General features: G+C 40.0%; 1 protein-coding gene across 2 annotated transcripts in view; it reads right to left on the bottom strand.

Moving 5' to 3' along the window:
• The window catches only part of Adam23 (ADAM metallopeptidase domain 23), a 148,334-nt gene that overhangs the window by 53,405 nt on the left and 73,356 nt on the right, over nt 1–21,573 (bottom strand). For both annotated transcript variants that reach the window (XM_063237349.1, XM_063237348.1), the window contains exons 5-9: nt 12,478–12,560; nt 11,206–11,269; nt 7,598–7,670; nt 6,795–6,868; nt 4,956–5,021 (exon numbers count right to left, since the gene is read on the bottom strand). In XM_063237349.1, the coding sequence (XP_063093419.1) occupies nt 4,956–5,021; nt 6,795–6,868; nt 7,598–7,670; nt 11,206–11,269; nt 12,478–12,560 (360 nt within the window). The remainder of the gene's footprint in view (nt 1–4,955; nt 5,022–6,794; nt 6,869–7,597; nt 7,671–11,205; nt 11,270–12,477; nt 12,561–21,573) is intronic.

Genomic DNA, 21,573 nt, shown 5'->3' with positions numbered 1-21,573 from the left:
CAGACTAGGGGGAATTTTATTTAACTTCTCAATATTTTGTCCTCTGTGGGGATTTCTTTTTTATTCTATCACGGTCAAAGAAAATATGGTTCGTGAATTTAAGGTTGATAAAGTCTTTTAAAATTTACCAAAATGTGATTTTTTTCATTTATTTTTACATTTGTAATTTTCAAGTCTCAGGTCCACCTACTGTGTGGGGAGTGGATGGACTCAGAGGCATTACGAAGGCAAGCGGACAGACCTAAGGGGAAACGCTGCAGGCAGAAGGCGGCCTGGGAGGCAAGTGCAGAGTCCAGCACAGCGGAGGGACACCAAGCCTCGCTGACCTGTTGGAGGTGGAAGGTGATGAAGGGGAGGAATCAAAGGGAGTCCCCAGTTTTAAAATTGGATAAAGACAACCGGTGCCATCGAAAATCACGAGAAAGGTCTGGAGAGAAGCATCCCATGGTGAAACAGCGGGAACACTGGCTCCAGACGCGTCCACTTCTTACAGAGTCACCATCACCAAGGTCGGGGGTTCCACCTTCCATGTCCCCTCTAACCCTCGTTACTTCTCAAAGTCACTACCTCCAAGTACCGTAAATTCATGATCGAAGAGTCCAGTTTCCAACTCATAAACTTTCAGGAGACACAGTCAAACCACAGCAGAACACAGTTCTGAATTAGAACGTTAAGTGGGAGATGTCCATTCAGTATTGAAGTGCAGGTGCCCAGCAGGCAGCTGGACACGTGTGCATGAAACCCAAAGACTAGCACTACAAGGCAGGAAGTGATGAGTTTCCAGTCATGGTACTCTATGGACTTCAGCCTGGAAGCTGACATTCAGAAAGAGAGAACAGAAGGAGAACACCCAAACCAAGACGTGACCTCGTCCCATAATTCTAGGAATTAAGTTTAAAAGATTTAATAAAATAGCCAGTGAGGTCCAATAGTTACTGTGTCACAGAAACTAAGAGATGAAAACAATGTTTCCAAGAAGACCAACAGCCCGTAGCCCGCTGTTACCAGGAGAGGACAGAAGGACAGAACTAGGATGATCAGATGTTAACTTGGAGCACCGCATAAATGAACACCAAGGCCCTAGGGCCAGCTAGCGATGCGTCTGTAACAAATACATACTCCTCGCAGCTCCATGAGCTTTAGTGTCTGAAAGTAACCTATCCAAGATCACAGCTGAAATTCAAAGCCTGCTCTAGGTTGAGACAAAAGAGAAATTTATCTAGCTGAAAAATCCTTTCACCATAAGTAGTTTATGGGTATTCTCAACAACTCGTGATTATTAATGAGAACTTATAATTTATTAGGGGTATATAAATGTAGAGAATTTTACGTGAGGAAAACTATATTGAGCTGGGGATTTAACTCAGTGCCATAAGCTCCTGCCTTGCAAGCGCGCAGTCTTGAGTTCGATCCCCGGTACTGATAAAAAAAATAAAAAGAAAACTACATTGAGATTTAAGTTTTAAAAGTTGGTCCTTATCAGCTCCTATTAGCTCCTACTAGGTCCTAATAAGACCAAAAAGTTGCTCTTATTAGCCAAAAGGTAAGCAAAACACCTGCTTTTCACACAACTAAAGTATTTCCACCAAGTTTCAATTATTATAAAGTTTTAATATTTTTTTTTTTAGCTTAAGAGACTCAAAGAAATGTTTGCACACCCTTATCAAGGCTATAATTAGTTTACCAATTAGGTTCTGCCAACCAGGTACTAAGATACTGTCTGTGAAAATGGAGAAATTTTTCTGCCTAATTGAAAAACACCATAATGTGATACTTGTTTAAAATATGTGCATTTTTCAGGCATCCAATATTAGGTTACTCTAAATTACAGAGGTAAACCTGAATGCAAATGTAGGCAAAAACGTTTCTATTTCCCGCATGAATAAGAACTAATTTTGCAAATAAAGAAAAATATGCAATCTCCTCTCAGGATAAAACTTAACTTCACATTTTCTTATCACTCCAAACAATTTACACCTAAACTGGCAAATTTGTTTTCACTCCCTGAGCAAATAAAATCTTTTAAGAAATCTGCCTTTTCAAAAAAGTGAAATTAGAACTTATTTTGAACCCAAAGGTAATCATTATCAAAACAACTGCTTTCTCATGTCATATAAACACTGTTAGATGAGTATTCTCGGGGGCGATGATTATTCTAAAGACCAAGAGCAAATCTCCAAACTTTAAAAAATAGATGCGCTCGTTCTCTAAGTACCTGATCTTTGTTCTGATTTACTGTATTTCGGTGTTTTGTAGGACTTACATTTAAATGCTAGCTTCACCTTCTATAAAGAATGTCTCTAAAAAGGACTTTTTTTAAGCTCTCAAAAGAAACTTTAAAAATGACTCATTTACTAGGGACTTCAATAGAAAAGAATATACAGTAACCTGGCCTTTACGTAAAGGAACGTACTTAGATCTATTAGTGAAGAAGTATATTTCTTTATCATCACAGGACTAGAAATCATCTCAGGGAACTCATTTCTACCTGAGGCATTGCTGGAACTCAACAGTGAAAGCTTTCGTCTTTTTTTCGTTCACTTTTTAACACTTATTCCCTCCCAATTTTTTTAGTACGGGTTTTTTTTTTTCCTGACTCCAAAGACAGATGAATATATGATGGCCAGTTCTCACTCATTTTAGCAATGATTATAATTAAATCAATTACCACAATTAATTGGTTTAAAAATGTATTTCTTTAAATAAAAAGTGTAAGAGTCTGAATGAGGTAACTTCATCATAGAATATATGGTATCATAATAATATATAATAGATTTCCTATATATAAAAATATTGAAGGGTATTATTCCATTAAATATATGATGAATACAAGATTATTTAAATGTTTATCAATTATAAAAGTTAAAAATACACTGAAGGGAGCTGGTGGCATAGTTCAGTAATAGAGCACTTGCCTATCCTGCATAAGGCCCTGGGTTCAAGTCTCACCACCTAAAACACAGACAAATACAGACAGAATATATTTAAAAATTATCAGGCTGAAAATGCATCAAGTTTCTTTCCTGTTTGGCACAGTTACTCAGATCTGTCCTCTGAGGGATAACTTTGTTCCCTGTCATATATACAGTATGGAGGAACAAAAATTTCAGAAATGCAAGTCAGCTTTTGAGAACTGATTTTCTATAGATTACTACTGAGCATGTACTTTGTATATTCAAAGATAGGTATACATCTTAATTATTATCTTCACTAATTTAGAAGTGTTTTTATAATGGATACTGGGGAAAGCTCAGGTTTCTAAAGTCATAATTTCTTAACACGCCACAATACTTAGAATTTAGAAGCTAGAAAAAAAACTTCAATATCCCAATCACCAAAAACGATTCTGACGAAAAGCCTTATTAATGTCCTTTAGAAACTCATATGTTAGCCTTTATTATCTGGAATCCCTGTCTAGATATTTGGTTTTCCTTCCCACAGAGAAGCCCACTCTAAATTGTATGCAATTCTGATATATTCTGCTTCTTATTGATGTATCTCAAGCAATGTATTTAAAGACTACTGGAACCAGGGATTTAGCTCAGTGGCACAGCACCTGCCTGGCAAGTGCAAGGTCATGAGCTCAACTTCCAGTACCAAAAAATAAAAAGATCACCGAAATAGAGAATAAATCTGCACAGGAAAATCAGAGAGATGCTGAGGCAAAAACTCTATGCAACTCAATTGGTATTTGCTGATTAATTTAAAGGTCCACTAAAGGAGAAGACTTGATGTCCAAATATAAATTAAATTGTCATTTTTAAAATGTAAATGCATCAAGCACTTGAGTAGGATCTGCTAATTAAAATATCACGTTGTCATTTGTGCATGTAGCACAGCTTTATTGCTCCACTAATCTAATTTGGGCTCCACAAAGTACAAGGACTTAGCACTATGAGGCAAACTGAATTATTGCCCAGATCTTTTTTTGCAACTGTTTCACCCACATTTGACTTTTAAGCATATTTATAGCTTCTCATCTTTATAAAGTCTTTCCAGAAATGCAACTTCATTTTCATGAAAACAACTACATTTAGCATATGCAATTTTTAGCATTAAATTACATAACTATGACAAAAAATAACAACTGGCCCAGACGGTTGGGAGAGTGTGGCAGTAACACTGAAGTCAGGTCTTCCCAGCTCACAAGAGCCAGCCAGACACATCGCTGCCTAATTCTTCCATCAACGATCTCACTTCGGTAGCGTGAAATTAGCCGCAGTGGGAATATTTATACAATTGAGATCAGTAAACATAAATCCCACCGCAAGTACAGGTTGTCAGAATTCACCAGCACACCAGCCCTGTCGGGTAGCAAGCCACATACCTCCAACAAGACCCTTTTGTGTGGTCTAGGCTTCAGCTAAGAAAAATAGTTAAGGGAGTTTCTACTTTATCTGCAAGATGAGCAAGTGGAGCGGAATGATTGCTTTCCACATCTATTTACACCGTTACTGAAATGACACACTCGATCATATTTTACTTTTATGGGTGTAACGTAAGATCATTCACCTATCCAAAATTTAACCAAAAAATCACTAAAGACAGGCTCTCTACCTACATCATTATTATATGGTTATCTCCTATATTTATATTTATCATAAATAATAAGTTAAAATAGCATGTTAGCAGCTATAGGCATGGAATAAAATTAGGAATCATTGATCAAACAGAAAAAACAGAATATGAAAGTGTTAAAACACATGATGGATGTCAATTACCTAAAGCTATTAATTATAATCATTATTTAACAGAGGAAAAACACAGAGTTGTGAAAACTCTACAAACCTCAGTGCCTCTAAATACCAAGAAATAAATCAAGACATTTAATATTGTCAAAACATAAAATGTATGACTATCGTGATTTAATGAGTAACAGACAACAAATTAAGGTGAAATGCATTCTTTCTTAATTAGGCTATTGGGTGTAAACTCTGCAGATTCTATATTCTTACCGTTTTGTGATCGTTAACAATCATAAGCTCCAAGTATTTCATTTCTTCAAACACACCACGAGATGGCTGGAGAAAATAAAAATATATATGATCAGAACAGTGACTAATACAAAATATCTCTAACATTTCTGTTAAGCTGTGGATCAGCTTTGACTATCAGAACTCTACACTGCCCACTTCATAAACACTCTACAAGAAACATGTTCAGGGAAATTGTTTTTTAAGGCATCTATGAAATACTGAGGAATAGTCAAGTATTTCTGCCAGCATTATGCTTGATTACCTACAAAGTACTCATTAAGAGAGGACAAACTCTTGTAGTTTTTAGGGAACACCTATATGTAAAATTATTTTAGAGTAAATGTTTTAGCATAATACTTTTAAAATAAATAAATCTCAGTTTCTTTGAAAAATACACCAGTTCTTAACCACACAACTTCTAAAAGAAACAAATATTGGCAATTATTATACTCTACATTCTTCTAAATTCTAATCATTATTAGATAAACCTTTAAGAGTAAGCACCAAGTATTTCTTTTTCATAGTTGAAAAAGTATCAGAGGTAGCTCTTTCTCTGCACACAGACTCATGGATCAGGTCATGCAGAACTGTACAAAGGAAACCTACATAAAACTTACTACGACCAACCAGCATTTCATGAGTAAGCAAGAAGACATTCCTAACTATAAACAACAACAAAATGTACCCATAATCACGTAAAGCCAGTGGAGACTTGTAAAAAAAGAGGATGATTTAACCTTGAACTAAGTTTTTGAGGGCTGGTATTCTAATTTTTTTGCATGCAAAAAATACATCCAACAAAACATTACCTAAAGTGTGCAATTTCTGCTCCAATTACTTATTAAGTTATCTAGTAAATTACCATGCAATACATAAGCTGTGGAATTAATGCGTGGTTAGATGGCACTCGCCGTGTAATTACTCAGCCATCCCCATCATTATGGCTTTCTAATCTATTATGTAAAAAAGTGTGAACGCAGCTTTAGCTACAGTGTCGTCCCTGTGCTCATGGCAATACATGTGAGGGGCACCACGACTGCTGAGCACGTAGCCTGATCTTCATTCAGGAACCGTCATGCCGCTAATGGTCAGAATCACTCTATCCTGAAAAACGTGGCTGGCTACGAAGGTTAGTACAGCCACATTTTTTTTTTTTTTTTGTCTTTTTCTTTTTTATCGGTACCGGGGATCGAACTCACAACTGCCTGCTTGCAAGGCAGGCGCTTATGCCGCTGAGCTAAATCCCCAGCCCCCACAACTACATTTTTAATTTGAAAGAAATACAAATAAATATGACTAGCCAGCATTTTAAAATCTACCTCTTCTTAGATTTTTGTTGACAGAAATGTTTTATGTGATACTATATCACTCCCTTCTCTCTCTCTCTCCCTCTCTCACTCTCTGTCTCTCTCTCTCTCTGTCTGTATTAGGGGTAGAACCGAAAGGTCTTCGCACTAAGCTACATCCAAAGAGCTCTGTTTCAAAAAAGAAAAGCATATTTTTTTTTAGATAGGGTCTCACTTAAGTCACAGTTGCCCAAATTGGGTTTGAGTGCCATCCTCCTGCCTCAGCCTCCCCAAATGCTGGATTACAGGCATGCATCACTAAAATAATTCATTCTTTATATGACATCAAGGTTCACAGGACACTGTAATCATTTCACATCACTAAAGGGGAAGATGAATTAGAAGCAGCATGCTCATAAGTCTCCACACTTGGGCCTTTTGGTCTGTCATTTTGGTTTGGTTTGAAGAGCTACGCTCAGCACACGTGGGTGCTGCCTGGGGACAGGCACACAACTAAGTGGGCCACACTCACACTGGTCGCTCTCCTCCTTCTCTTCAGCCACTGTAATTCAGACAGAAGTGGCCACTGGTCACTGCTCTCCACACCTGTGTAAGAGGAAGATGAACAGAATGCACCTTGGGCTGTGCTCAGGGAGAGGGTGTCCTAAAATGTCCAGGAAGGAACAGCAGCAACAGTAATGTTCACCCTAGCAAAACCCAAGCAGTCTAAGGTGACACAAGGACACAGGTCATTAAGCGTTTCACATTCTCAGGGTCATATACTTCAAATATGTGATTTTCCTCCCACCATCATGAAAACCTCAAGCTGTGCAAGAGCCATTAGATGCATGTTTGACCTGCATCCTCCTAACAACACCTGGAAGTTTGAGACGACTCCTGCCACGCTGAATTCATTTAGAATTTTAAAAAATGTATGCCATAAGCTTTGCATAAATAATCAGAAACCACTGGCTCCAGGAGACAGGAATAGCATCACACAGCCCCACAAGCCAAAGGAAGCCTCTGCCCACAGTGGCCTGGGTCAGAGGTCAGGGAGAGATCACCAGAGAAGGGACACAAGCCAGCGACAGACAGGACACCAGGCAAGCTTCAGGAGAAGCCGGCTGCAAATCGCTCCTTTAAACTTGGCCGCACCTGCTGGCTCCCTAAGCAGCCTTAGCTTGGGGCATCACCTGCAGGCTGCCCACTGAACCCCCTGCTTGCTATTGGTGCAGCCCACATCCACTTCTCCCTGGTAGCAGACCAAGTCCACCACCACCATCCCGAGTCGCTCCTGTGACTTTGGATGCAATGGCTGTGGGAATTAAAACTTACTGAGGTTCTTCACGTCCTTAGAATACTGTCCCGCCAAGGTTTTCTGGATGATGTGTGGCCGGCCTGTGCTTTTCTGCAATGCAAACAGAGATAGGCAATGAGAAAGCAAGACGTGAACAAGGCTCCGTGGAACGGCATTAGAACTTGAGCTAACATCCTTCCCAGAGCAGGGGCACCTATACAGCAAACATGTAGCCCTCTCGAGTGAAAAGTATGTCTTACTGACATAGAGCCTCTTCCACATGTCCCAGTGTTAATAAAAGTGTAATTCCGTTAGCTGTTCTGAAACCTTAGCTTTTTTCGAGAAAGAGGCAAAAAGGTCAACAAACCATGAGAACTGCTGAATCACCTTCCAAATGCAAAGTTTTTTAAAACGAAGCACCAATTTTGGCCATCCATCAATTTGGGAAAGATTTTAAAAATATGATCCCCATAGCTAATTGCACTTGCAAGGCAAAAGCCACTGTCACACATTGTGGAAGGAAATTCATAGCCCAGTTTGAGAGAGTTAACAATGTCTATTAGCAACACTAAAAAATATTCTTATGCTATGAGCTGGAACTGATACCTTTAGAAATGATTTATTACTGTTATTATTACTATAGTCCACTAGTAAGTATTCACTGTGCCCCAGACAATGTTTATAAACACATCACCCAATTTATTCTTCATAAGAACTCCATACAGTGCATATTTATCCCTGTTTAACAATTAAAGGTAACTGAGATGGCAATCATACATTACTGAATTAAATTGCATTATAAAATAATGACCCAATACACATGGAAATACAGATACTACTATCACTGAAGAACCAAAAGACTGTATACTAAAAAAGGTGTAGGGAAGTGATGGGGAGTGGGAAAAAATTGGGTAATTTCTACTTAATTATTTTTGTTTTGTCTTTTCAAATTTCCTGTAATATACCAGGTTTATAGTCAGAAAAATATATAAAAAGAACCTCTTGTATATATGACACAATAATCTAAAGTGTTGTTATTTTTGCTTGAAGGAATGCATGAATTAAATGAATTCTCATTAAAAGTATCCCATCCTTAAAAGGAAGAAAGCATGCCATCCATATTACTTGACTATTATGAAGCATACTAAAATTAGTAACAGGAATGTGAATGTCAAAAACTCTGAATTCAATTACAGTAATCTCTTAATTCTGGTAACAGGTGAGAAAATATCTAGAATAATGAAATCCTCAACTGGATCAGTAGTACAATTTTTAAAACCAACAAACTGAAAATTTCAAGCACTGTTCTTTCCCTCCGCCCATGGCAAGGATGAGAACAAATCATTATGTGAACAAAAAGCAGGCAGAAGGAAAGGAGACAGGCAGAAAGAAGATAACAAGCATGTAACAGTGTGCCCCTAAACAACAGAATTACAGCTACGATAATATAAATGCAATTTTTAAACATTATCAAAATAATACTATATATATATTTATCTCTTTCAAATAGTTTAATAGACACCGAAACATTCATTTTATTAATTCACTAATCTACAAAATTGCCCTCATTAGGGATACAATGAAAAAATGATCTCATTTACATATTTTTAAAATTCTAAGGACTAAATAATTCTTTTGGATGTTTTTGTTTTGAGTTTTGGGAATTTTTTAGTGGGTTACAAAGTTATTAATCAAATCCAAAAACCAAAGTCAGATTTTTTCTGCTGAATAAATCCAACAACTTTGCTGTTAAGAGGTTATTTATCTACTAGTGGAGTAAGGGAGGAAAATCTTACTTAATCAAAACGTCTTAACCTAGGTGAGTGTCTTTTTTTTTTTTTTTTTTTTATTAAAGAGGAAAAAGAGAAAAACACAAAACAAACCAAAGCGGCGTAAGGGTACACGCAATACAGAACTACAAAACAAAACAAAACCAAAACAAAACAAAACAAAAAAAACATAACAGTAAGAAATTACCTGCTAGTAGATTACACACTATTTTCTTGAAAATAATTCCTCAAATCACAGTATCAAAGAACACAAGGTGGACATTCAAACAGGGAGACTGCAAACAGCTGTGTTCAATGTTCCAAAAACATTGATAAAGTCAGCTTGCTGTTATATCCGTTAGAGCTCTTTTTCTTTTCTTTTTTTTTTTCCCTCTCTTTTTTACAACAAAATTTACACATCTTGGATTTTATTACTCCTTAGTGCTTATTACTTTCTTTGGGGGGCTAGGTGAGTGTCTTAATCTGGTAATTTTTATAGTTACTAGTTAAAAAGTGAAGCAGGTGCATTGAAACAACCATTTATCATTTAATGACTTTTCTGCCTCAATTTTTTTCTTTTTTTCTTTTGTTTTTTTAGACAGGATCTCACTAAGTAGTGTAGTCTGGCCTTGAGCTCGCTCATAGGGCCCAGGCTGGTCTTGAACTCATGGCAATCCTCCTGCCCCAGATCTCTGACCTCAAATTTGAAATTCATCCCATTTTCACATAAACACCACGCCACCAAGAAAATAAATGTCTACCTGTCCAATTGTTGTCACCAATAGCCTAGATAACTATTACCAGCTTCAAAATTTATTTTTCCCCAATTTGAAGTTTCTAAAGATTAAAAACTGTTTTCTGCTCCCCATCAAAATAATTACAAATATTCTGAAACTTACCATTCTCAGAAATATTCTTCCCATCACAAGCTCCTTCATCTCCTACCATTTCCCCTCTTATTCACCTCTTTCTGGCCTAAGCACATACCCCAGCTCCTGGAACACAGTGAGGACGCGTCCCCCTTGGGACATTCTCACTTGCCAACTTCTGGAATGTTCTTCCAGCTCTCTGATTTCCTTGCAGACTTTATTCAAAACCCGTCTTCTCTTTGTGACCTTTCCTACCAATGCATATAAAAGTGTATCTTTCCTCTCCACTTTCCTGGTTTCATTTTTTTTCTCACTAACCAGTATCATTATCTAAAATGTCACAGTGTATGTAATTCCTTATTCACCCTGTGTATTCTTTATCTGTCCCACAGCCTAGAAGCTCCATGGGTCCCAGTTCTACATCTGTCTTGTCACTCATGTATGCCACGCACCTAAAGTGGTACCCAGCAAGTAGTAAGCCCTCAATACAATACTCGATGAATATATTCCAAATTTTAGTGAGCAAAAATATAAGACTATCTACTAGACTAGATTTCTTTTCTAGGCCTCTGGCATGACTCAACATTCTTTTCTTCCCTATCTTGAAAATAAACTTTGTATCAGGTAATGATAAGTGAGCCTACAGATTTTCCCACTTAATATTTCACACAAATATAAATTAAATCCATAGGCACATAATTATCTAAAGAAGCAGCAAGAAGGAAAGCAACTTCCAGGAGAATCTGATGCCTGAAAAATGAGAGGTGCTTTCTACTCTCTCTACAGAAAACACTGACATCACAACCCTCAGCCTACGTGTTCCTGACTCCTACTTGGGTCTGGCATAGGCAACTTCCGGCTTCAAAACGCACGGTCCCACTCCCAGTTTGATATAAGACAGAGTGCATAAATACACTTTGAACTCTGCGCTCATTTTCTCTTTAGGGCTCAAAGGTAAAGACCTCAAAAGAGTCGACCGTCACGAGGAAACCGACGCGGGAGACTCACTTCATCATGAACCAGCTGCAGCGGCTCTATCATGTACACCGAGGTGTTGTCTGCAAACATCCCACTGCAGCACAAGAGAGCACACGGGAGAGGATTAACAAGCGCTCTGCATGGCCAGACACAGCACACAAACATCATGTCTTTCAAACCAAGAGTGCATCTGAACGAGTAGCTTTCTACTGACTCAAACCCAATCCAAATATCTATGTGGACTCCCAATGTCGACCCAAAACTCCTTAGAGAACCCGGGGTCACAAAAAGCATAAAAGTGTACACCAATAACATACAAACGATAGGTTGTGATGTAAAGTGGACAGATTAGAACACTAATCTGAGAAAAAATGACTCATATAGGGGCAGTATCTTGGGTTATTACAGAACCTTGTACAACTAGTACAAAATTTCTAGCTACACATAGGCAAATCCAATGTTATCTAGATGAAAACAGACAGGTCCTTTGTGTAAGCATATAAAGCCATCTGATTCCGAAAAATAAACACAAGTATTTTTATAAGTTGTGAATTTCCAAAATGCAGTATGATTTTATGTCACATAAATCACACTTCACTTTGAAAGACATGAGATTTTTTTAAAATAAAGTATAAAAAAGTTTCATGATTCCTTTTGAACACATGGGAAAACTAAGTCTTCATATATAGTGCCACTATGCTTGGGTCCAAAAAGATGCCTGCAGACATTATTTTAGAATCTGCCTGCAAAGCCATGCATGAACTCCTCTTTGCCAGCCCACCCTAGCCCCGGTAACCGCTAGCTACAATTAAGTCTAACCCAGGGGATTGAAGACTCTGTCTCACTCTCTTTTTTACTTCCTGGTTCTGTAGCAAGAGGTCTTATTGCACATGGACCAAGATGTGTTACGTCACCACAGGTCCAATAACAGCAGGGCCAATCAGGCATCTCCAAAACTGTGACCTCAAAGAAAATCTTTTCTCTTTATAACTGATTACCTCAGGTATTTTGTCAAAGTAATAGAAAGCTAACTAATATGCCCCTGGTCCTCTCCTTTTCCAACACCTACTAAAATGACACTGAAATATTAATCTGTGCAATCATTTGTTCAATCTCTGAATCTCTTCACGACTCTTTAAGTGCCCCAGAAGGGACTTTGCCTCCCTGTGAAAAGCTCCATTCTGGTTCCTGAGAGGGAACTGGCACAAAAGAGTCGCTGAGATAATCATCCGGGGGACACAGAAGCACTGCATGGATAAAAGCGAGCTTGGAAGGAGAAGACCCCATGCAATTCCCACGTACTGAAGTCCATTGCACGTCGACAGAGCCACCTTGGAGCCTTGGACACCCCTGATGCTCCCATGGTAGTAACAGTGCTCTCCACCCTGCAAAGCAGAAGGTTTGATTATTTATATTCATGTATCATGAGTTACTATATTATTCTATAAAGCAAAAAAAAAAAACACACAAGGTAATATATGTCACTATGCATTAATAATCCTAGAAATTCCTATTTAAAATTAAGATTATAGTTACCTAATTCTTAAACGTTTCCATAAGCAGCACGTATGTATTACATTCAGTGAAGAAAAAGCTTTAAAGGGAATGATGCCAATGTGAATATGAAATGTTTCTAAGCAGGTATGAAATTTCCTAAGCAGGTATTAGATAAGCAGATAGCAGGTACTGTCACATGGCCCCCACCACCACTTCTTCAGGTGTTTGCCGAGGTGTTGGTGTTTGAATAGAATACTGACGCTGCTATGTCCTGGTCTAATGCATTTCAGAAATCATCTTCCTGACCTAAGCTCATGGAAACCCCTCCTGTCCCTGGGACATTCTAATATACATCACTGGTTTTGGGTAACATTGCTATTTCATATTCATATTATGATTCTGCAAATACTGTTCACAGCTGTGCTACTATAATTACATTTTCTTTCTTGCTCCATGTTTAAATTTTAAGCTTCGCTTTATTTTCCTAATTATTTTTCCATGTAGTTAGCACTCAGAGATCCCAATTATCTTAGAGAACTCTAAAACTCCTCAAGAAGGTCAAACATCAGGTAATGTGTCATGTCCCAATGATTCCCCGACACATTCCTGTCCATTCTTGTCACTCCCGGGCCTTTGTCTGTTGCCTTCAAAGCTCTGTGCACAGCTTCCGTTCAGGACTTCTCAGTAGCATCACTCTGGGAACCCCCTTAGCCAGGGTATTTTCTATAAATTTCGCTGTTTCACTTTAAATAGACCTCAGGAGATCCTCTCAGCATCATTTTCATGAAATCTCATGCTGCTCCTTAGTTTGGGTCTTTGTGTCCTCACTGTACTGAGCACTCTACGGCACCTTCCGGTCATTATGCCATTCAGTTCTGGGAAGTCATCTATATTATTTCTCTGATAATTTCCTCTTCTCCATAGACAGACCTTCTCCCCTGGACTGCTAGGGAAGGGATGACCACCTGCCTAATGGGGTTGGGAGTCAACCAGGGGTTTGGGTACTCCCTAGACAGACTTTCAGATAGGTAGACAGACAGATAGATAGATAGATAGATAGATAGATAGATAGATAGATAGATGATAGATAGATAGATAGATAGATAGATAGATAGATAGATGACCTTATATTGTAAGTAACCGGTTCTGTAAGCGTTCCACAAGACAAGCAAACATTGCTAGTACATTTTAACTTGATAAATGAGTGGCTTCTTGCAATACAAGTAGTACGTGAGGCAGAACATCACACAATCACAATGGAGCCCACGGTTTCTCTTTCTCCCTCCTTCCCTCTCGCTCCCTCTTCCTCTCCCTCTCTTCATCCCCTCCAGGACTGGGGGAATCATCGCCCAACAGCAAGGGGTTATGGAGGAGATCTCATCTGCAGAGCAGCAGAAGGAAAAGGCAGAGGAATCCCTCACTTCAAATGAGATTAAGGAGATTTGTAAAATGTGGGAAACAGTGCAAAACTGTGTAGAAAAGCACCACTCAAATAAGGCTGTAGCTGCCCAAATCATGAATCTATTTAATGACAAGGTAATGTCACACTGCCACAAAATTCTCAAAAGTGTCATCAGATGGGGTCCTCGCTAAAGCTGCACAAAAAGAAAAAGATTCCATGAAGCCAATGGAACTGGCAGTGATTCCATTAATGGCATTAGTGAAAGCTTCCAACACCCTGGCCCACCTCTCTCTTATCTTCCTGACCACAGCCACAAAGGTTTCCAAAGGTAAGTGCAGGCTAATTTGCTTATTTTTCTTCATATATTTTGTGTTTTCTTTATTATCTTGTATTAAAGCACCTTAATCATTTTATATCAATATTTTTGGGTTGTGGAATGAATCATCTGAGTTTCCATTAGTTCTTATGGAGAAATTCACTTATATATACAAGTACTTTGGACTCCAAGCATGTTTCCAAAATATATATTATGTTTTCAAACAGCAAATGTGCATTAAATATTGACTTGTATATGATATCCCAAGTTCTATTGTGCATCTGACCTGACTCTGGTACTTAAAAAGAACAAATGTTACCACACATCTCAGCAATTTGAGAATCCAGGTCAATGTTCAGCCATGACATTTCAGATGCTTCCCACGCTCCGGAAAACAATCTCAGGAAACAGGGAATCCCATCAAACTGGTCGTTTAGCACTGTGTCACACCCAAGAGCTCTCTACATCAAGTGATTATGAGAAGTAAACGTGCCACAAATAGGCCAACTCACCTGATCTTTGTGAGGAAAGCTATTTCCAGATTTTCCTCAAAATATTCTTTTCTCTATAAAATAGCAAGCCTTTCTTGGATTTAAGCTTCATTCATTTGCACTGGAAAATGAGGTCAGTGTCCTCTCTATCAAGATCATTGTTACCTGTTTGAATTCAGGCAGACCAGTCTGCAAAGGGAATGGTTGAGGTCCCTGTGTCCTGGAATGCGAATCATCGTATTTTCTGGACCTTAAATAAACTGCAGATAACATCCAAGCATTGATGTTTATCATCATAAGAAAGCTTTAATACCTAAATGGTGTAGTTATATTAAGCACCATGAGCAATTTAGTAGTTTCTAATTTACTATTAGTATTAGATTGTATGAGCTTATTAAATTTATGCCAAATTTTTAAAAGTATTATGTAATAATACTGTTTGGCAACCCTCCAGTTGAACTCCAGTAAATACCACTGTAAAGAAGTATGAGATATTTTATATAAAATAAACCCAGAGAGCAAAGAGGCAACTCCTCTTGGTGACAAGCATAACAGTAGTGGGTCAGTGCAGAAAGGTCACGCTGGGGACCTCATTCCCAGGGAAACTGGAGGCTCAGCTCCAGAAGCTCCCACAAAGGATTCGGGGGCCTTGAACAATCCCGACCAGACCGGGAAGCAGGCACCAAATGCTCAAAGGCTCTGCCGATCACAACAAAAGCCCACACTGAATCCCCCACCTTCAGGTCCTCAGGTTAGTGCCTTTTCCCAGTTAGGAAGGCTTCTGTTAACGCAGCTGGATGGGCCGGGGGTCAAGCCCCGGATGTGGCCACGAATTCGGGATCAGACCAAGGAAGGAAAACCAGAAACGGCAAATCTGATGCACAACACAGCTCTGAGCATCCCTGTAAATATTAGCATTTTCATATCCAAAACTTGCTGGTTCATTAAATTCAACAAAAACAGAGCAATACCTTGAATGATTATCAACTAAACCCAAACTTACACAACCAATAACTTTGCATCTTCTATGAGTGGTTTAAGTGTAGATAGTTTTGTTTTCTTATTATTCCTTAAATTGTTGTTTACCCAGTGGTGAGCAACTTTTTAACTAGTTATTAATTCAAGGCCACAAAAAAAGTCTTCTGGGGTAGGGTAAGTAAGAGAATCATTTTAATACAGTATAAATGTGGTAATAGGATCTTTAAATTATTTCTAACTTTCAAGAACAGAAAATACAAATATGACATTTTAAATCCAACTATTTAGTATGCTATGAGGTGGGAAAAGAAAAATGGATAGAGATAAACAGGCTCAGAAAACAGCAAAATATTAATGCAAGAAGACAGAACAGGAAAAAGGGAAAAAAACAATGGGCAGAAGAGAAGAAACAAAAACTCAAAAGAAAAGCCGGGCCCCACTGGCCCCCGCATCAGCTGGCTCAGTGGTCTGGGGTTAAACTGACGGCAGGCTGAAAATATTAGGGGAAAACTGACACCTGCACTGAACATGCAGGGCCTTTCCTCTCCTCACTATTCTCTAAAAAACGCAACGCAGCAGGGTACCCAGTTTTTACACTGCCTTAGGTGGTGTAAATCACTTGGAGATGACGTACAGTACATGGGAGGAAAAGGCAGTGAAGCTGTACTACCTACGCGGACGAGTTCTACTCAAGGAATGCTAACATTATGCACTCCAAACATGGGCTGATGAAATTTTTTTAATTTAAAAAGAAAATAAAGTCCAGGGGAGGATGTGCACAGGTTACATGGAAATACTACACTGTCTTATAGAAGACCCTGGAGCACCCACAGATTGCTGTGGGACCTGAGAACTGTCCCCTGAGAACCCTGAGGGATGACTGTGTAGGGTAGGGTCTCAGGGACACTTTTCACATCCTCTCTGCTCCAAACTGATGACTGAGTCCAGGCAGCAGCCACACCCGCAGTGTCCTGCCCCGCCTGACAGCACCCCTGCCCTCTTCCTGCCAAGATACCTTCAGGAGACAGATGAGCTGGGCATGCTGTGGATCCGACCAGGAAACTGCTAAGCGCACCTCACAGTTATGCTGGTAAAGGAAAGAGCCAACAGGAGAACAGAAGATAGAACCCACGGGCCAGGGACCTGCAGCTCATTCTCTGACGTGAACCCACGACCTCCAACAGCAGCTTGTCACAGAAAGAGCTGAACTCGTGTTCTCTGAGGCTTTAAAAATTGTGTTTGTGTATGTTATACATATACAATGTGAAATATATATATTTAAAACTCTATTACGATAGTCTAGCAAATTAACATGTGTTAACAACCTCACGCTGCTACATTTTGTGACTGTGGGATATCAGTACCTCACATCTACTCTCTGGGCAAATGTCTGTGGCACAGCACAGCAGGAATTGCTAGAGACAGAACTGCACGCCTTACATCTACATCTTACATCACCGCGACTTGGTACCCTGCGACCTCCAGCTCCAATGCCCTGCCCCGGTACTGGTTAGGGTGGACCAGGGTTGACACTGCCTGGCTTTGGGATCTGCCCAGAGAACTGGTGGCATACACTTCCAGGTGTGTCTGGTGGGTCATGGAGGACTGAGTGGCCTTGGGGTCTATGTCTGGTCCCTCCACCCTGGCCCTATCACCCTGGGCTGCTTCCAGGCCAGCGTGAACTGAGTAGCTGAGCTGTACCAGGCCCTGTGCTGGGATGTTTCTGCCTTGGAACCAGCTGAATATGGGCCGTCTCCCCTTACAGTATGACCCCGAGTGAGCCTCTGCTCCCTAAATTGTGAACGTTAGGTATTGTGTACCAGCCATGGAAAAGCTAACAGACCTGGTAATCCTGGTTCTACTGTTTTTGTGTATAGTCTTTTGTTTTGTTTTGTTGCTTTTTAGATTCTACATATAAGTGAAGTACTTCTCTTTCTGTGTCTAGCTTACTGCACTGAAGACAAATGGAAAGGAATATTATTACTCAGCTTACATAAAGGAGAGCCTCGTAGCTGCAGTGACATGGACGAACTGGAAGCCATGTTTAACAAGAGAACAGGAGAGGCTCATTCATGAGTCTAGGGGCAAGTCCAGCCCAAAGGACCCTTGTCTGTGGAAGAAGGTGGGGTAATTAACTCCACCTCCCACCTGAAAAGCGCTCCACTTCCTTTGGAGATGTAATTCGCAAACCATAAAAGGCACCCTTTTAAAGTACACAGCCCAGTGATGTTTCAGCTTATTCAGTTACACTTCCATTACCACTAATTCCAGAATACTTTTGCCTCCCTCCAAAAGAAATCCTGCTCCCACTAGCATTCATTCCCCATTCCTCTCTCCTTCCACCCTACCCGTCCCTGGCAGCCACAAATCTACTTCTGGTCTCACACAGTCTGTGGTCCTTTGTGTTTGGCTTCTTTCATTGAGCGCAATTCACTTTAGATTTTGGGTTGGACATTTGGGTTGGTTGCACTTTTGGGCTATGAAGAAAAATGCTGTTATATTTATGTGCAAGTTTCTGCGAAGACATACATTTGTTATCGTGGTGGTTGACTGTGTCAATCTAAGAAGTTCAGTTAAGAGAATTTTTACCAAATCAGCTCTGCAGTTCCACACGGTAGGGCAGCTCATCACCTGGAGGGTATAAAGGGAGGCGAGGAGGGACAGATCCACTTCTGTTTCTCCAGGGTGGCTCCACTCTTTGCCTTCAGCGTAGATGTCATCTCCTGGCTTCTGGCACATACACTTCAGCCTTCAGGTGCAGTCTTCGGCTTCCAGTACAGACCCATCGGCTCCCGATACGGCTCACAGGACACTTCAGTGAGCTCCAGACCTTGGGCTGAGTCTCCACACTGGAGACACCCTCTGCACGCTTCCACTGTAAACTGACCTTGAGATTCTGCATTATATCTGTTTCTCTAGTAAAAACACCGACTGACACAGTCACTGACTTGGATATTACCCTGAAACTGCTGAGTCATATGGCAACTTTGTGCTAACTTTTGTTTGTTTTGTTTTTGTTTTGTGGTGCTGGGATCAAGCCCACGGCCTTGTGCATGCTAGGTAAGAACTCTACCACTGAGCCACATCCCCAGCCCCGTGCTCAACTTTTTTGAGGAGCTGCCCAACAGTTTTGTGTAAGTGTCCAACTTCTCCACAATCTCAGCAGCACTTATTAACATCCATGAATAGGGTCCAGCTGTTCTAGTGCATGTGAAATGGTATCTACCCAAGTTTAAAACCAAATGAGTAACACAGGTGTGAGTGAGAGATGGAAATGTCAACTTTCACTGATAAAGCCAGACTAGAGGAGGGCCTGAGTTGAGAATATAATGAGCCTGCTAATGCCACAGCCAAAGTCAGCCAGACTGACCCACCCAGGCACAGCCAATAAACACTCTGCCCCTCACCTCTCACTCACAGGGGCTGCCACCAGGCAAACAAAAGCACAGAACTAGAGAAAGAATACTCACTTCCTATAAGTGGATCTTATCTCCCCAAAACAGAGGTAGAAACGACTGCAGAGACACACTCAATGCCTCGCCCCCAGTTAATTCGTTCTTCCTTCTATGGGCAAAGTAAGCAAGGAAACTAGATGAAACCGGTAGGAAAAAAGGCTAGGAGAGGAGATTTCCCCCACCTAATACTGACGGAGAGTAGAGAGCCGGTGGGAGACTGGGATAGATTTCATCCGTCTATTCAGTCACACGCTGCTGGGCAGGTGGCAATTTCTCTTACACACAGGAAAGAAACCAAAGTATTAGTAAGCACTCAAAAATATGCACTATGGGCCAGGCATGGTGGCTCACACCTGTAATCCCAGCACTCGGGAGGCTGAGGTGGGAGGATCGTTGCGAGTTCAAGACCAACCTAGGCTACAAAGTGAGCTCAAGGCCTGCCTGAACTGTATAACAAGACCTGGTCTCAGAAAGACCAAAACAAACAAAAAAAGTATTATGGCTCATCTAAGAGATTTAGAAGAAGTGTGACTATATCAAACTAAAAAGCTCTACACAAAGGAAACAATCAACAGAGTGAAGAAATACCCTACAGAATAGGAAAAAATATTTATAAATCATGTACTTACTAATGGGTTACTAATCAAAATATAGAAGAAATTCAACTCAAAAGCAAACAACCCAATTAAAAATGGGCAAAGGACAAGAACAGATATCTCTCAAAGGAAGACACAAAACAGCCAATAGGTACATAAAAAAATATTCAAGATCGCTAATCATTAAGAAAACGCAAAGATAAGCCAGTTTTTAGCATCTCTAGTTCTGGAGTTTCCTACACCTGGAAAGGAATCTTTTCTAACCCACTTTCATCCAATGAAAGTAAAAGCAAGACATTAACCTCTTCTTAGCTACTGAGCAAGGGGTTGCTGGGAGCAAAGCAGAAAAATCTAGACAATTCTCTTCAAAGAGTAATATGTCATTTTGTTTGCAAACAATTGCCAGAACATTTTAAGTTTCTACATTTACATTTAACTTCAAAGCCAAATAGGCTGCTGGTGACTCCATTCTTCCCGTCATGTGAAAAACACTCTGTGTGTGATGCTGGCAGGTGCATGCCTCTCATGCATGTGTACCTTATAGCTGGAGAGCTTGGGAAAAAAGGTTGCATAATATGCAAAAACAAGTGCAACCTATCACTCCTACATAGCAATTCCCCTTCCTGGTGCCCTACCCTAAGGTTCTCTTAGTAAACAATATGGAAAGCAACCTTTGTAAACTTATTCTTAAAATACTTTAAAAACTATGTATGCCATCTGAATTTATGCAAACTTTCAGGAAAAAAATTGCCAATATGTGCCAAAAGTCTTTTTAAAATGTACAAATTCTGACACCCCCCCCAAGAATCCCATTCTCAAAATTAACCCTTAATTAATTATGAAGAATGTGTTTACAATGTACCTGAAAGGCTTTTCCTCAGGGTTATTTGCACAGTGAAAAAAAGAAAGCAGTCTCAATGTCTATGAGAATTTTAAATTACAACAAATGAATCAGAAGGGCGGGGGAGATGTGGTTCAAGGGACAGTGTTTGTGTAGTATCTGTGAGGTCCTGGACTCAATACTTAGGTTGTCAATAGTGAAAAACAAAAGAATTAGAATATTAGAATTAAAATAAAAGACTAAAAAGAAATGAACACAAAAGTCAACTGTGGTGAACACATCTTCTCTTGTGCAGGCTGACACACCTTTTTGCCGTAAATTTTCATTGCCTTTTGGAGCAGGCCAGGAGCACCTTGCTAATGATAAGGTCTCCTTTTGGGACCTCAAATGACCTCGCAAGCCTATTAGCGATTCTGCTTCTGGACCTGCTGAGAAGCTGGGATCGGGTTCCTGCAGCCTGCGAGGCACTCGGTGGCTTCTTTGCTGAGTCTATGAAGTTCTCGTGCCTCCTCGTCTACCAGCTCCATGACTCAGCAGAGCACAGGGCACCGGCGCGGCTGATGGAAGCTGCAGCTTGCACATATGCCAGGCAGCACCATGCCCACACCTGATCTAGCACTGCTGCTCACTCTGCACAGCACTAACTTTCAGGGAGATTCAGCAACCTCAGGATGCAGCCGACAGCAAGAAATGATAAACAGCAAGAGTAATATACCAACATTCTGAACCCACAGCATACCGGGCAAAGGCTGAAACATACTTCAATTACAACTGTGCCCACTGTAAATTGGATGGTTATAAATCCTGAGAAATGCCCTGGCT

The sequence above is a fragment of the Cavia porcellus genome, unplaced genomic scaffold (assembly GCF_034190915.1).
Source record: "Cavia porcellus strain 051 isolate PalLab524CR breed Dunkin Hartley unplaced genomic scaffold, mCavPor4.1 scaffold_26, whole genome shotgun sequence".
In the NCBI taxonomy this organism is placed as follows: Eukaryota; Metazoa; Chordata; class Mammalia; order Rodentia; family Caviidae; genus Cavia; species Cavia porcellus.
The sequence above is the reverse complement of the archived record's forward strand: the minus strand, read 5'-3'. Positions and strand labels throughout refer to the sequence as shown.